Source organism: Dunckerocampus dactyliophorus, chromosome 6 (genome assembly GCF_027744805.1).
Source record: "Dunckerocampus dactyliophorus isolate RoL2022-P2 chromosome 6, RoL_Ddac_1.1, whole genome shotgun sequence".
NCBI classification, from domain to species: domain Eukaryota; kingdom Metazoa; phylum Chordata; class Actinopteri; order Syngnathiformes; family Syngnathidae; genus Dunckerocampus; species Dunckerocampus dactyliophorus.
In genome coordinates this window covers 13,293,423-13,310,216 of record NC_072824.1, presented here as the reverse complement: position 1 = coordinate 13,310,216, position 16,794 = coordinate 13,293,423, and the positions used below count along the sequence as shown (strand labels likewise).

Here is a 16,794-nt window from a genome sequence, read left to right as displayed (position 1 = left end):
GCCCGCTACAGTGGCACAATCCAAAGGAGCTGAGGTAAGCGCTAGCATTGAACGCTAGAGGAAGGCCGTCAGATCGACTGACTTTTTGGCTCGTAATGGCTATCGAGGAAAAGGCTTCTTGAGACGTCATCTGTACTTCTGTGTAGAAGGTGTCGGACGTTTCGCTCCTCATCCGAAGAGCTTCGTCAGCAAACTAATAAGTGCTGGTAGCTTAGGCCTTAAATACAGTAAGAGTGGGCGGAATTGGTGTGCCAACACCCTCCTCCTATTGGTTCGTTACACTAAGCCTGGGCGGAGCAGTGGTATAATCCTATCCTGTTATTCACACCTACGATAAAAGGGAAGTGTCGCTCCCTGAATTGGGTATGAACGACTCTGATACTGGCTTGTTAGCATCTATTGTTCTGAAAGGCTTTATCAACATCGCAGGGACAATTGTCCCTGCGATGTTGAAAGGCTTTATCAACATCGCAGGGACAATGCTAGTGGTCCTCAATCAGCAGTACATCTACACCTGAAAGCTACCAATCACTCTTTTCAGGACAGCGAGGTAAAGATTTTGGCCAAAGAAAACAGATGGTTTGAAAGAGGAGTAAAGGAAGCTATTTTTGTCAAACAACAGAACCCATCATTGAATCGGAATGGTGGTTTGAGGTTTAATTTGGACCCTGTGTTCAGCAGGTTACTGAGACCAAAACCCACAGCTCTTAGTCTTGCAAATGAGGTGAAGGCAGGGCCGAGCCAGAACAATAGATGCTAACAAGCCAGTATCAGAGTCGTTCATACCCAATTCAGGGAGCGACACTTCCCTTTTATCGTAGGTGTGAATAACAGGATAGGATTATACCACTGCTCCGCCCAGGCTTAGTGTAACGAACCAATAGGAGGAGGGTGTTGGCACACCAATTCCGCCCACTCTTACTGTATTTAAGGCCTAAGCTACCAGCACTTATTAGTTTGCTGACGAAGCTCTTCGGATGAGGAGCGAAACGTCCGACACCTTCTACACAGAAGTACAGATGACGTCTCAAGAAGCCTTTTCCTCGATGGACAACTCCTGTACGACTGAGAGCCTACACAGTCGTAATGGCTACTAAAAAAAAAATCATCCAGTGTGGAAGTATTTTCAAAAGGTTAAAGATGACCCCAAAAAAGTTAAGTGCAACTTGTGTCAGCAGCTTCTTACGTATGACAAGGCACCAACATGGCGTATCATCAAAAACACGTAAGGTTGTTACGACAGCTTCATTTTACATTCCGACTGAGAATTTTAATCCAATACATTAAGATGCTAACTGAGGGTTTTGGCAATTTTTCATGCCATACTGTTCCTTTTTTATGGTCACTTTTCTGATGTGTGATATTCCCACTTGCCCACAGCAACCATGTTTTGGTTTTGTTCATCTTGCTTTCCGTGTCACTAAATAATTAAAGTACAAAGTACTGCTGTTACACATCTTGTCACATCCTGCTCTGTTGCGTCCCAATGTCCCAAATGAGATATGTTTATGTGTAGGAATCCCGCTTAGCTTAAAAAAAAAAAAAAGTAAACTATGGACAAAATCTAACAAATCAGATTCCACTATGAAAATCCTTTGTCGAAGACAGCCCTAATTATATGTGTGTCTGTGGTTATTTGTTCACAGAACGCACACTGAACAATTAACAACTCAATTTCTGTCTCCTTTATTCCTCCTAATAAGCACTGCACTGGTGAGGCGTTCAAGTCACAAGTCACAATGCAAGTACCCCTGAGTCCCCCTGCCTCAGTATACAAATGGTATAATCCTGTCCTTTATTTCCCAAGAGCCAAAAATGAGCAAACCAAAAACAAAAACATGTTGCGCCATTATTTTTTTTCGCTTTGTTAACAGCATTTATTTTCCCACTTGGAAGTTAGAGCCATCATCAAAGCCTACCCCCGCCCATCAAGTTTACAGCCCGGGCTTCTAGCTCGACGGCTAGCTCTCTCAACTCTCATTTGGCGAAACGCGGGGCGACAACGCAAGTCGTATAGGTTAATGTCTCAATCTTGTTTGGAGTCTGCAGTCTAATGAGTGTCATTCCAGTTGATTGTATTGCGCTAAATAGCAGCACTCACCATATGTATAATTCATTATAGAGCGGTTAGTTTTGTTATAATTTAATCGGCCCAAATAAACTTCAAAATATTGGAGTTTTTCCACCAAACAAGATCAGGGTGGGGGAAAAACATGTTGCAATGATGCTCCAGCATTGCCGAAATCTTGTCCAATCAGATCTGCTTTGATGTCATTCCCATACTGCTCACAACCACTAATGGGTATATTTGCATACTACGTAGGGGTTGTTATGGTATGTTGTTATGTGATGATGCAACCTGCATAATAGTCCTCAGCATTCACACACATTGTAGAGTTTTATTATTATATTACTGAAGAAGTGCTCTGATTGAAACTATAAGAGTAACATTCCAGCCCCACTCCAAAATGTCATCATACTTGTTTTTCATAGAAAATGTTGCAAATCTGTGATGATTGTGTGGTGTTTCATAAGAGGATGTAAGCAGTAGCGTGTCCCTCACAGTCAACAGTGTCACTTCCACTTTTTTTGTTGCTCTGGATAGCAAGCAACATGCTATAGCCACACAATAACAAGCAATTGTTGCAAAAGAGCAATTATGGGTATATTTGAAGCTGTCGCCATACACGGGGCAATTCTCATCAGAATTTAGTTGGTAAAAACTTTAAAATGCTGCACTATGTATTTGTTGTGTGCCATGTGGCTCTGGTGTATATTAGTTTGCAATGCACACATGAAAAGAATCCAGATGAACACTGACTGAATTGGCCTTTGTCCTAAGATACTTTGGCCATTGTGTGCCCAATATCATCATTTACTGTAACTGGGCTCTTTCTTCACGGTTTAATACACTGGTGGGCTTTTCAAGTGTGCACCGGATGGCACTTCTAAGTGTTCTTTATCATTGACACAGTTTGTTACTTCTTTATTTTTTTTCTAGTGTTGCGTGCCTTTTATTGTTTCTTATCTTTTATCAAGCTGTGGAAGTTCAATAATCCCTGTTTTGGGGGCTTTGCACATGCAGTATTTGACCACAATTGAGGCTTAATAGTTTTGTTTGATATCCGACTAAATTCACTGGACTTACTCTCCCTTTCACTCCCCACCTGATTTAGCACCCACCTGGATGGCACCTCCACCTTCTCATGTCGCTTCCTAAATCCCTCCTCCATCGCTTCCCATCTGATGATCCCATTACCAACTGCTTCCCGACAGGAAGTACAACTTCCCATGTTGAGCTGAGGAAGCAGGTGCCTCTCTATTGTTGTGGTGTGATCCCACTCTCAGATATACTCCCACAGACAGGGGGAAGCAGGACTCGATATGTGTGAATGGGATTGTGGGAGTACAGTATATGCCCTCCCCACTCTCTTCCACCTGCCATTGATTGATTGAGCCTGGTATCCATTCACATCCACTTTTCCATTCAATCACGGAGCTTGAAACAAACACTGGCTTCCACATCTGATGGATGGCATACCTTGAGTGTTGTGATGGAAGCCATTAGTGAATAGAGAGGGTGGACCAGTGTGCACTATACAAAGTAGAGAGTTTGCAAAATATAAGCCACAGTCACAGATAAGCTGCAAAATTCACTTTTTGAAGTATTTTAACTGTAAATTACATACTGAATCTGATTGAATAATAGAAATTGAACGGATCTGTTTCAATGTCACAATGTCACAATTTTGAACTGCAATTATTACCTGCACATGCTATGTTTTATGTATTATTTTAACATTCTTAACTGTCATCCAAGACAGACAATAAATTGCGTTCTTTAAATTTGATGTTACTTTTTGTAACCCGCCTGGTTCAGCCAGCCCCACGCACCGGTGTGGGCTCAAGCTCAGGATCTTTGGAATGAGGTTTGAGAGTGTTAGACTGTCAACTCGACCCCCAGCACGGTTCCTAAGATTCAGGGAGTGAGGTTTGTCAACAGACACTCGCATCCGTTACGCTTGCATATAAATCTTTAATCCTGATGCTACTTTGCAAATAAAGACTTAATGCAGCATGCTTTTTAACATACTTATCTGTGATGCAAGTGTAAAAAGACCAGTGTTAATATTAAATGGTAAAAACAATACATTATAAAGAATCATAGGAGTCTTTATATATTCCATTTGTCTTGTCTTGTCTACTGGGTAGCCAGGGCAGAGATGCTTATAGTGTTGTTTATTATGGGTGTCAAAAGATCTCGCAAGATTAAAATGTGGTAAGATTTCTCGTTCAGAAAAAATAATGTCTGCTGTGCACCAGGCCTGGGACGATAAGAAATAAATAAATTCATCAAATAATAAATGAAAATGAACTTGATCATTTTGCTGGCTTCAGTATATGCCATGTACATGCGTGCCTGTTGTCCTCGTCTCCCACCTCCAAACAGGCAAAAAGAGAGTTCACTCTGTGCATTGGCTTCAGCACCTTGGCACATTTGTTCCAGAGAACAACAGCATGAATGGAGTGAGCCCTTTTGCCAGTCATACAGTCTATTTGTCTCATTGGGTGGAGGCGGGGCCGGTTGAGTACAGAAGAGTGTAATGCAGTAGAAATTAAATTAATAGATTGCAATATATTGTCATATGTATTTTTTCATTGTATTTTTCTCCAAATTAATGTTAAACTCTTGTCTCGTCTCGTTCTCGTGTATTGTTTCGCCTCGTGAACTGAGTGTCTCGCTGAAGTTTTAAGAGATTATCTGACATATCGCATGGTGGTGGTTTTACCTCCATTTTTAAAATTGTGTCACTGTTTGAATCTTAAGGGCTGAATACGCTTTTTAATGAAGGCAAAACATTTAAAGCTTCTTTTACTAAGAGGAAGAGCCATTTTTACTGCTCCCAAGCAGGTGCACCATAAATATGCGATGCAAGGAGTGTGAGGTGGGCCTCCCCTGGGAGACTTCTGAGAAAACACAGCAGCTTGAGAAAAATAAAGAAAAGCCTCTTTTTCAAACCTGCTAAGCTAACTTAATTTATGTCACAGGCGAAATGAATTGATTTTGACTTCTACAGTAAGAGTCTGCAGAAAACTGCTACGTTCCATGTTTTCCCCTCCTGTTTTGCCTGTCTGCCATTGCCTTCTCCTCCTCTTTGTGCTGTCTCTGTTTTCAGAGGCCCTCCCTCCAACTGAAGGCGGGGCAACCGGGCGCTCCTGCTGCTGATTGGCTGTCTTGCTACTTAAAACCGATTGTTTGCAACTGGGAGATGCAGGTTCTTTCTTCCATGCTCCGAGGATGCTCTCGCTTGGACCCTACCTTTTGGTCTGTTGATAGTTGTGTCATTTGGTGACCGGTTGTTTCCCTGCCATCCAGCCTGCTTTTCCTTGTTTTATAGCAGTATGTTTTTTCATCGCGCCTTTTCAGTGTGCACCATCACCTTCTGTCTGCTCCCTCCTTTGTTGGCTTTATTGTACTTTGTGTGAGTCATTAAAGAGACTGTAACTGTTTTTCGGCCTCACGCCTCCGCATCTGGGGTCCAGACCTACACAGTGCAGAACGGAAAACTCCACAAAATATGCTGCAGAAAACCAGTTTCTCATGGAGTAGGGGAGGCCCCAACTGTATCATATTGTCTGAGAGGAGGTGCTCACTCTGTCACACTTTGAAAACCCCTGTGCTATCCGATACTGTACTATACTGCTATAAGATGGCATCACAAGTGTGCATCACACATGGGGGCGTTGCTCTTAAAGGAAAACTGCACTTTTAAAAAAAATGTTGCCCATCATCCGCAATCCTTATGTGAAACATGAGCACACATGTATTTTCCCTTGCTGTGTGTTCTAAAAGGAGATAAACAGTTAGCATGGGGGTGCTAACAACGTCATGGGACACACCTATTGACTGTAAGCGCTCTAAAAAACCTCCAACAACGTTTTATCGTTTTATATACATGCTGTAATACTTACAGTATTTTGCCATATTTTGTTCATTTTAAACATTATCGGAACTTCTTTCCTGCACGCATTCATTTCACAGAGCCCATTGATAGGAACTAACGCTACTTCCATCAATAATAGCGGCAAAGAAAGCGTGTGTCTGTTTGCAACTACCAATCATGGCAGACTTTGTGAGAGCCACGGCCGCCGACTACTTTTGGACCAGTGAGGATCCAGAACATTGCCTTTTTGAGCCTGAATATACAGAGGATGAGCTAGAGGTTTTAGAAGCTGAGTCCGCAAGAAGAGAGAGTGAAGCAGGTCGTAACACCGGCATGACTTGGTGGTGTAATTGTGGCGCTTCCCAAGCCATGCCGACAGAAATGGAGCGTTTCTGCTGCGCTGAGTGGCATACAGTGTTACCATTGATGGAAAGGCTTTGTGTGTATGGAGTGGAGGACATTGCTCCAAGAAACTGCATCACAATGAACGAAGCGCTAACAAACCCTGCAGTGGTAGAAACTTTTTTCCACCTCCCCAAAATAAACTGGAAAAGATGCCCAGACACCTGTTCATCAAGTCACAACAAAGTCCAGCCAGCTGTGTATAAACAAAACATGGAATGTGGGCTGATACTTTACAGATCATTTGGTCGTTTATTCGTAGTTGTTCATATGCTTGTTCTTGTTTCTGAGTCAGTACAAACTGGCGTTCTATCACATTGTTTTGGAGTGGGTCCATTACCTCTCAGTAGTGGCGTGAGGCGCTGCGTCACTACGCCAGAAAAATAGTTCTTCGTGTTAGCTGCTACAATAACAATGTCACTGTAGCTTGGTTTATATACAGGCCAGTTTTGGTTACTGTAGATGCCAGTTTGTTGATATCAGAAAACTCATCAAGAGACAAACAGGAAACAACATTGCTGCACCAGCACACAAGCACCATCTCTGTTACATGGCATAATGTTACATCAAGTACACTATATGGACAAAAGTACTGAGACACGGCTCTGAATCAATCAGGGGATGGACTAAAGATTTTAGCTCCATGGGAACCCTAATTCTTCATCATGCCAAGCACCAGTTCTGTGCTTCCATATGTATGGGAACAGTTTGAGAAGATTCAAGCAAGGTCTACAGAGGCATGCTTAAAGGAGTTACTACAAGTATGGAAGAACCCCACCTAACACCTTTTTGGGGGAACTAAAACAGGCCTCAGGTCTGACCTCAGAAATGCTCTTCTGAATGAATGTATAAAAATCCAAACTCCAAAATACCAAGTATTGAAAAAAGTCTTCGTAGAATGGAAGCTGTTATGTTTGCAAAGGGGACATTTCTTTACTCAGCTCTTATTCATATAGCATCTGCATATATGACATTGGATTAGAACACAAACACTACAACCAGCACCCACATCTTCCCATTACATACACACCACACACTCCTATCACCTCTGGCACTGATCTGAGAGGGAGCTATGTCTTAACAGCTGCTGATTGAGCAATTTCGAAGAAAAATTGACGATTCCCTTCCTGTGACTGGACGGGAAGAGGCTGTCATCATCTGATATGCATGCACCCACAATAGATTTAAAGAGCTTACTTAAAAGACTACTGAAGCATGACACCTTTTAGGTGCAAGTCATGGTACCTCAGTGGAAACTTCACTAAGTACACACACATTCTAATAAGATCTAAGTGTCTCTAATATTTTGAGATGTAGCTTCACGATTGGGGCAAACATAATCTCAGTATGATGCAGCGGTGCTCTATACCACTGCAAATTACAGCCATAACAATGAACATATATTATTACATTAATATCTCTATGACAGGGGCAGTCAAAGTTGATCTTTATTACCACCACCAGGGAGGGTATTTTTTTGTTTTTGTAAAATTTGTTGTTAATTGTTATTTTTATTTTGTATTTTTCAGTGTTCTTTTCCATTGCAAGCATTTTCAAGAATAATAATAATAATAATAATAATAATAAATACAAATATTATACATATTATTTTTTTTGTAAATTGCTTTTCAATATGTTTCTCCCATTTCATTAACATGATGAGATGATCCATTTAATAGTAACTATAAAATAATACAAATCAATATGAAGCAATAACATAATAATACAATAAAATACATACAATACAATACATACAATAGTAACTATATTATATTTTGTTTTTGTTAACACAAAAAAGTCCACTCTAAGATTTTTTTTTCCCAATTGGTTGACATAATGAGACAGGACAGGTTTTTCAGTGAATAATAAATACATGCATCCAAATGGCTAAAATCAGACATTTCCGAGCAATGGGTATTTATGAAGGTATACAACAAGGTGCTGTTCCAATGTAGGATTATTTATCCTTGTTTGAGTGACATTTTCATAATTTCTCTCTTTTATTTAACTCCCATACTGCACAAAACTGTGTAGGTGTACCTAATATTGTGGCCAGTGAGAGCATCCTACAACAAATGAGTGTGAGGCTCAGTGACCCCTTAGATTTGACTGGTTCCTCCTTTACAACTAAACAGATGAAATAAATTCAAATTCGTCCATAACTGAGCTAAATGAAGATGTTATATACAATAAATGTGTTAAATTATATCCATATTTAACCAAGAGCTCACGGTTTATGCATACAAGAGGGCTGATGCCCATCAAACTACAACAACTTGTCGTACCTGCAGTCTACTGTCCAGCCTCCATTGTCTCCAGAGCCTCCAAGTCAAAGTGTCTCCAGTTCAGTGCCATTCAGTGGGTTCAGACATTTCTGTGTGACAGACCAACATCTATCATACGTACGACAAACAAGCGCTGTGGTGACAATCAGCCCTGCAAGCTGCTTATGCTTCTGTGAGCTGACTTCACTCATACGGTGGTTCACAAACAGGAAGCATATGAGAGAGGTGCATATGAGCACAATGAGGAAGGCTGCTGCTGCTTGTGTGTGTGTGTGTGTGTGTGCGTGGGTTGGTGTGTGTTTGTCATTGTGTGTGTGTGTGTTTGAGAGGTTACATGTGGATTTAGAAGGGATGTTGGCCTCTTGACAGGAAGTCATCTGTTTGACCTGTTTGGTTTCATGCTATTCCCACACCTCTTTGTTTGGCTTTGTTCACTATTTTCTGAAGGTGAATGACAATTACAGTTATTCAGTCTCGCATGCAAAACACTGTACTACAAATACATGGTGGCAGACAACCACAGTGCATCCAACTGGGCATTCAATGCACCCAAAGCTCCAGTTAACACTATTTAATTAACCGCAGACTCTGCTATAGTTTCCGGATGCTTGGTCTACAAAAGCAAATAATCGCCAGGTCTCTAATTGGCATTAACAGCTGTGGATGTAGGCAACCTCCTAATGTAGAATTTTTTTAACTCCACAAGGCGGCAGTAACTGCATTTGATCATAAGTGGTCAGCCCCCAGCAGCTTTATCTACCTCTGCATGCACTTTAAAATGTTGGTTACACTACTCAGCTGTTGTTGTGAAATGAATGTGTTACACTTGCCGTACAGTTGTTTACAATTAACTCATCTGTGGTTTTAATGTCGGGTGAGTTTGCTCCTTACCAGCATTACAACAGTGTTTCTGATGCTGCTCTGTTGTGCAGTATACGTGTGAATAAATGACCATGTGGTCAAAGAAAGTTATGTTTTCCTTCCCACTTTCTCATGCATTCCTAATCATCATTAAAGTTAAGCTCTTATATGCAATAATTTTTCAGACTTCTGAAACAACCTCTCCAAATTATCACCTGTTGCCCTCTTTGCGGCTATAAATACAGCGTTTACAGTATATAGCATGTCGTACGTAGCTATTCCTCATGAGCTCAGTGCAGCTTCCTCCCTGGAGGAAAACAATTGTTACCTGACTTGACATACTTATTTGCATTTCACTTGCTGTATTAGTGGGAGGGTAAATTCCCCTTCTGTGAAACGTGAAACGTGAAACGTGAAACGAGAGAGAGAGAGAGAGAGAGAGAGAGAGAGAGTCAGCTAGATGAATAGCAGGAGTACTTTCTGCAGAGAATGTGCCTGTGTTTCCTAAAGTGATCGCAAGATGTCACCGTTACTCTCCTATATTAACATTCAACAAGTCTCCTGCAGCTGAACTGAAACACCTGCACCGCTTCACAATGTCACAGTACATGTTGGAATTCATGTTTCCCTCAATGAACTGCAGCTCCCCAGTGCCGGATGCACTCATGCAACCCCGGACCATGACGCTACCATCGCCATGCTTGAATGCGGACAAGACACAATTAGAGTATATTACTAGGCACTTGTGTTGCCAACTAGTCAGACAATAATGGCTATATGTTGACACATTTTCAGTGTACACTGACTACTCTAAATTATGTCCAGGTTTCATTTCTATTCATTTCATTCTTGGGAAGATGTATTAAAATGGCCACTCGCTTTTGTGAGATACTGTAAACAATGCAAAAGTCCATCTGACAAGTACAAAATAAGTGTGGTCCATACTGCCGTACTGCCTTACAAAGAACACAGGCGGTCAAGTATTTGTATCCTCTTTTCCATATACATGTTGCACTACCTGCAACTACCCTGTGTAAGCCTCAAGGGTCATCATAGCACTGCTGTGTCCATCACCCCGATGACCTGATGGCTGGCTACTGCCATGACACACAGGAACTCTAAGAAGGGCAGGTGAGGGGGGAGCAGGGGCGCTATAAAAGGGAGAAAAGTGATGACAATTCTAAGGGATCATGACTGACAGAGGCCATAAAGTTATATTTGGAGGGTTTGCATGGTTTGTGGTATTGAAGTGGGGCCCAAAGTGATGAGTTTTTTCATGAGGCTCCAAATCCAAGGAGGCACTCAGAAGGGGGAGTGTCAAGTCAGATCACAGTTCTCTTAAATGAAAAGTGTTTAGCCACCAAATTTGTTCCCAGAAACAGAAAAAGATAGCTAGAGTGTGTGCGTGTGTAAGAGAGAGAGAGACAGAAGAGGGCATACAGTAGTAGTGTGGGGGGACCGATACCAAGGGTATCAGATCAATAGCGTGACGAGATCGAGATTTTCAGTTCTCTTCTATTTTCACAAAAATCCATATTTTTTGTAGTGTTGTTAATACTGTCACATTGTTGCATTTTGATTTTACTCCGGCTTCCTCTCACATCCTAAAAACATGAATGTTTTTTCTACTGTTAAATGGTTCACAAATACGTGTCTCTACTGTTTTAGCTTTATTACAACCCTGATCAACAAACTAAAGGCAAAATCAAAAATAGTTCATGGATCTTTTTCAAAAATGTTCAAGTAAAAAAAAATCTATACAGGTCTTGGTAGCTGAGCAATACCAACATTTGCTGTTTCGTCCACTTCTAGAGCACAGAAGAAGCAAAGAAAACAGCAGCAATATTGCTGTAATAACGTTGCTAATTATTGTATACAGGCATCAAAATGGCCTTGCATGTGTGCATGTGATTTAAGTGCACTACAACACTATCACCAAACTTTCTCCCTCTCTCTCCCTCTCCCCTCCACTCTCTCTCTCTCTCCACACATCCTCCTCCAGAAGCTGCACCACTACCACAGACACTTTTGGACCGACACGGACCGAACATGTTCCGGGCTCTGGATGCTGCGCTCACGGTGCTCCTGACCGCTTCGCTGTCGTGGCGGAGCACCGTGGGAGGCTACGGTGGTGGTGGTGGAGGTGGCATGGCTCTTTTCGCTGCTCAGACCTCACCTCCGGACCCCTGCTATGACGAGCACGGTAACCCTCGCCGATGCATCCCGGACTTTGTCAACTCGGCCTTCGGCAAGGAGGTGAAGGTGTCCAGTACCTGCGGGAGGACGCCCGGCCGCTACTGTGTGCTCAGCTCCGCGGAAAAGGTAGACGAGAGGACCCGGAACTGTCACACCTGCGACGCGTCTGACCCCAAGAGGTATCATCCTCCGGCTTACCTCACCGACCTCAACAACCCCCACAATCTAACCTGCTGGCAGTCGGAGAACTTCATCCAGTACCCGCAGAACGTCACACTTACCCTCTCCCTGGGCAAGAAGTTCGAAGTCACTTACGTGAGCCTGCAGTTCTGCTCGCCTCGACCCGAATCCATGGTGATCTACAAGTCCATGGACTACGGCAAGACGTGGGTGCCCTTCCAATTCTATTCGACCCAGTGCAGGAAGATGTACAACAAGCCCAACCGGGCCGTCATCACCAAGCAGAATGAACAGGAGGCCATCTGCACGGACTCCCACACGGACATGTTCCCGCTGAGCGGCGGCCTCATCGCCTTCAGCACGCTGGACGGAAGACCCTCCGCCCACGACTTCGACAACTCTCCGGTGCTACAGGACTGGGTGACGGCCACTGACATCCGGGTGACCTTCAGCCGACTGCACACGTTCGGCGATGAGAACGAAGACGACTCGGAGCTGGCCCGGGACTCGTACTTCTACGCCGTGTCCGACCTGCAGGTGGGCGGCCGGTGCAAGTGCAATGGACATGCGTCCCGCTGCGTCAAGGACCGAGACGGAGAGCTGGTGTGCGAGTGCAAGCACAACACGGCCGGGCCGGAGTGTGACAGGTGCAAGCCTTTTCACTACGACCGGCCGTGGCAGAGAGCCACAGCCCGGGAGGCCAACGAGTGTGTCGGTGAGTGCCTGCTTCAAGTCCCTCTGGGGCCTGCCTGGACTGCATAAAACAGGGTTTCCAAAGTTTTTCCACCAAGGGCCGCATACTGAAAAATAAAAAGATGCGAGGGGGACTTTTATATGTTTTATATATACATATATGTATATTTATAATTATGTAAAAAGACTTAAAAAGACTGTATTTAAAGACAAAGCTTTGTGTTATTATTAATTAGTATCAACAATTCGTCTTTTTGTCTTTACATTATGCCTTCATGCGCTATTTGTTTTTTGGTTTAATTTCATTTCTATAATGTGCTGTGGGCCAATACATTTTTTACAGCGGGTCGCAAATGGCCCACGGGCTGACCTTTGCACACCACCGGTTTAAAACAACCCAAAACTTGTATATGTGGTTCACGATACGGACTTCTAATAAATAGGAATTATTAATAGCATTCATAGCTATCTATAGTGTTATCTTGTGTTAAACTCATGCATGTTAACATAGGCCTATACTGAATTTAACAAACACTGGTGAAGTATTGAATTTAAGAGTTCATAATTCGTTTAAAACATTAGGGTGTACAATAATAATATTTGCTCTTACTATTTACAATTTTGGAATGAACTTTCAGTATCTAGTAGCTTTACGATTTAGATTAAACTAGATTAAAATAAGATTGAAGTCCTTTAATGAGCAGTAATGCATGTAAAATACTCCTGTGATGAGGCAGTAGTGAATATGTTGCACAGTGAGAGGAATACAGGAAAAAAGCGGATAATTATTGTCAGTGTTTGACTATTAAAATATGCTGAGATCAATTTTAATTGTAATTGTATTACACCGCATTATATTTTTATGCTAATCTGCAAATTTTGTTTTCAATTAATTCACGCTTTTTTCATTTCAATTTTTTGGCATTGTGAGGTTGCACTCTGCAGAAACAAAAAAGAGATTGAATATTGTTTGACAGTTCTGGCACATGCCAGCCACCATGTGACGCATAGCAGCTGTTTCAAAGCTTTCTCAGTTTGTTGCTAAAGCTCACAGATATTCATGTGAACATGCTGCCAAATCAACATCGACGCACTACATGCTTTAAAAATATGTTATACTATGTCAAGATGTGGTTTTAGTCATTTGAGACATGACTAAACATGTTCTCTCTATATTGGCAATCAATCCATCATCCATTATGACAATTTCAAGAACAGTTGTATCTGATTTGACTTAAACAAAATAACTGTAGGCACTGATAAAGATGTTAATCCCCACTTGTTAGTGTTTACATGAAAGTATACCGGCATCCATCTACAATGCATGGCCATGTTCATCATTACTAAATATTAAACTAATGATTTTAACATAAGGAGACACTTGTCATGACATTAGTCAGCAAGTGTACACATACAAAAAACATAATTAAAGGTCTGTCAGTGTCTGTCTCTTCAGGTGTACTTTATGTATTTCATCTATCGGCATCTTGAAGGACTTCCATGTGTTCCCGCTTGATCCATTTGTGTTATTGAATCTGCACCGTACAAGTATAGCATCAAGTCTTGCAACGCCCAGTTGAAATGAAGGCATTGACATAAAATTGACATAGGATTATTATTTATTGACATAAAATGAAGTCAGCACATGCAAATAAGAGATAATTATCATCTGCATGGCTGCTGGTATAGGCTCTAGCTCACCTGTGGCCCTGATGATGCAAAAATAATGAATATTGCCAGAAGGTTGTTGTACTCTATAATGTATGTCACTTGGAAGCACTGAGATTGTGGTAAACTTGCTGCCATTGTTTGCAGAGGACTAGCTCTCTCTCTCATCTGTATGCCCAAGGAGGGCCTCACACTAGAAAGCAGAAAGCGCTTATTTAACTAAAACGCTGGCTGGTGTTGTGCCTATAGTGTAGTATTGTGGTTGATTGCATTTCTGATGGAAATAATAATTTAGTTACAACCACGAAAATGTACTATTTTTCATCCATTGAGCTTTTTGCAGCTATGAATCTACAGAGGTCAGTGCTCTTAGTACCGATGGGCATATTAAGAATTCCATCAATTGTGCTGAATTTATTGTTGATTGATGTACAAAGTGGGGCTACATGGAGTGCACTACTTGACTGCAACCAGCAGAGGCGCAGTTGATTCACTCTCAGCTAGTTTGTGAAGATAACGTCAGCTATAGGAAGTCTATCTTGAAGTCTTCATCATTGTACTGTATGTAAAGTATATGGCAATACATGTTACATTTAGCAACTATAAAAATGACTTTTGTAATTATTAGATTAGATTCATCTGCTGCACCCTCCCATTCTCTTTTAAATTGCCAGTGTTCACTCATGACACAATCCAAGTCTTAAATATGACTCACATGCTTTTTAAACACATTTAACATATATGTAAACGTAAATCTATAGGTACTTGCCACTAATGAATGGCTAGGTAAGATGATTGACCAATGTCGAAGCCACTGCTTTCGCAGGCAAACAAAATGTTGTGTCTTAGCACACATGGTGCATTTGAAGACGGCCAAACAGAGTGCGAAATCTCAACACTTGATGAAAAATCTTTTAAATTATTATTATGGTCTTATGGACCAGTCAAGGGTGTACCCCGCCTGTCGCCCAAAGTCAGCTGGGATAGGCTCCAGCATGCCCCCGCGACCCTAATGAGGATGAAGCGGTATAGAAAATGGATGGATGGATGGATGGTCTTATGATGAATGAGATGTGTTTTCTGCGGAAAAAGTGAAAAAAAAAATGTCACCAAAAATAAGCAAATTTGAGAGGCTGTAAATGCTGATTCGCGAATGTGTGTGGCTCCAATGCATTCACAATATGGAGCCAAGGAGGAAAATAAAAACATAATTATTTGCTGTTGTTGCTTTACCAGGGGTGTCCAAAGTGCGGCCCAGTGGACATTTGGTGCCCGCAAATTTTTTTTTTATTGGCTCACGGCACATTGTAGAAATAAAATTAAACCAAAAACTAGCAGAAATGAGAAAAATAGTCAGAATGTAACGAGAAGAAGCTTAAATGTTGATACTAATAACTAATAATAAAGCAATGCTTTGTCTTTAAATATACATAAAGGTTTTTTTTAGACTTTTTACAAAATTTTAAACTGCATAAAGATACCAAAGGGGCCCCCCGCATCCTTTGATTTTCAGTATGTGGACCAGTATGGAAAAAGTTTGGACAACCCTGCTTGAAGCGTTTGATATCGCAAGTTCCTAGAATCTGATGTTTCTGATGCGATATCATCTATTATTTCTTGTGACACACACGGGAGCTCATTATTATGTTATTGTTGTATCGACAGATCGCAATCCACAATGACGTTTTTAAATCCACTTTTATTGAAGTCAACCATAGCTAATGTATTTTTTAAGCATTATTACAAGTGCAAAGTGCATTTCAGTGCACATTATTAAAAAAATGATAAAATGATTAAAAAATAAATAAAATAAAATAAAATAAAAAAATAAAATAAAAATAGCAATTCTGCACTAAATAAGATATTTCACTTATATCCCTGCAAGTACGACATGAGCTGTTTATTAAAGATATTTATGTCATGTCTGACAAGAATCTGCAACAGTGACCCTGACCCACCATTTGAGAATCCCTGGTCTAATCAACCACTGCAGTTAAATCATAATTTTATATATTTAAGTTGAACACTATCAGGATGGGGACCATCCCTTCTCGTCTACACTTTCTCCAGAATGTTCCACAATGCTTTCTGCAGGAGAAGTCTGCATGTTGCAATGCTCTTTTAATACCTGTCAGACGTGACCGAAGCTTTGGTTAATGTTTGCGCATTATTCACCTTCATAAAGCGGCATCTGTCAGCTTCAAAAGTGCCGTCAAGATGCGGTTTTGGTCTCTGCACGGTAAACAAAGCTGGGAACACTCTGAATTGTGTTGTACTTTGAACTGCGTTTTGCTGCTCTTGCTTCTTCTCTAAGCCTCACATGCACAGTAGTCCTCAGATCCTACGGTTCTAACTCCAACAAAGAGGAAACATCCTTTCTTCTTATTAAATATCACTCCACTCTTATCAGTGCTTATGACTCCTTTTATAAACCGCTGCAAAAACAAAGTCGTTCGCAGTGCAGACGATCAGTTCGGCTGTCACGGATCTGTTTTATCTCCCCAACAGACAGAAAGACGAGCCGCAAGCCAACATGTTCTGTAAGCAAAGCTGGTGCTTCAGTA

At 41.4% G+C, this 16,794-nt stretch overlaps 2 protein-coding genes across 4 annotated transcripts in view; one reads left to right on the top strand and one right to left on the bottom strand.

The window, feature by feature from the left end:
• pik3r5 (phosphoinositide-3-kinase, regulatory subunit 5) overlaps positions 1-9,051 on the bottom strand; it is a 30,238-nt gene extending 21,187 nt beyond the window's left edge. The window contains exon 1 of one of the 3 annotated variants that reach the window (XR_008570797.1): positions 8,633-9,051. The gene's annotated coding sequence lies outside the window, so the exon portion shown is untranslated. The remainder of the gene's footprint in view (positions 1-8,632) is intronic. The other 2 variants (XM_054780511.1, XM_054780512.1) reach the window with 2 other exon arrangements.
• ntn1a (netrin 1a) overlaps positions 1-16,794 on the top strand; it is a 115,739-nt gene that overhangs the window by 38,614 nt on the left and 60,331 nt on the right. Inside the window, exon 2 of the mRNA XM_054780515.1 lies at positions 11,496-12,584. Coding sequence (XP_054636490.1) covers positions 11,543-12,584 — 1,042 coding nt within the window. The 5' untranslated portion in view covers positions 11,496-11,542. The remainder of the gene's footprint in view (positions 1-11,495; positions 12,585-16,794) is intronic.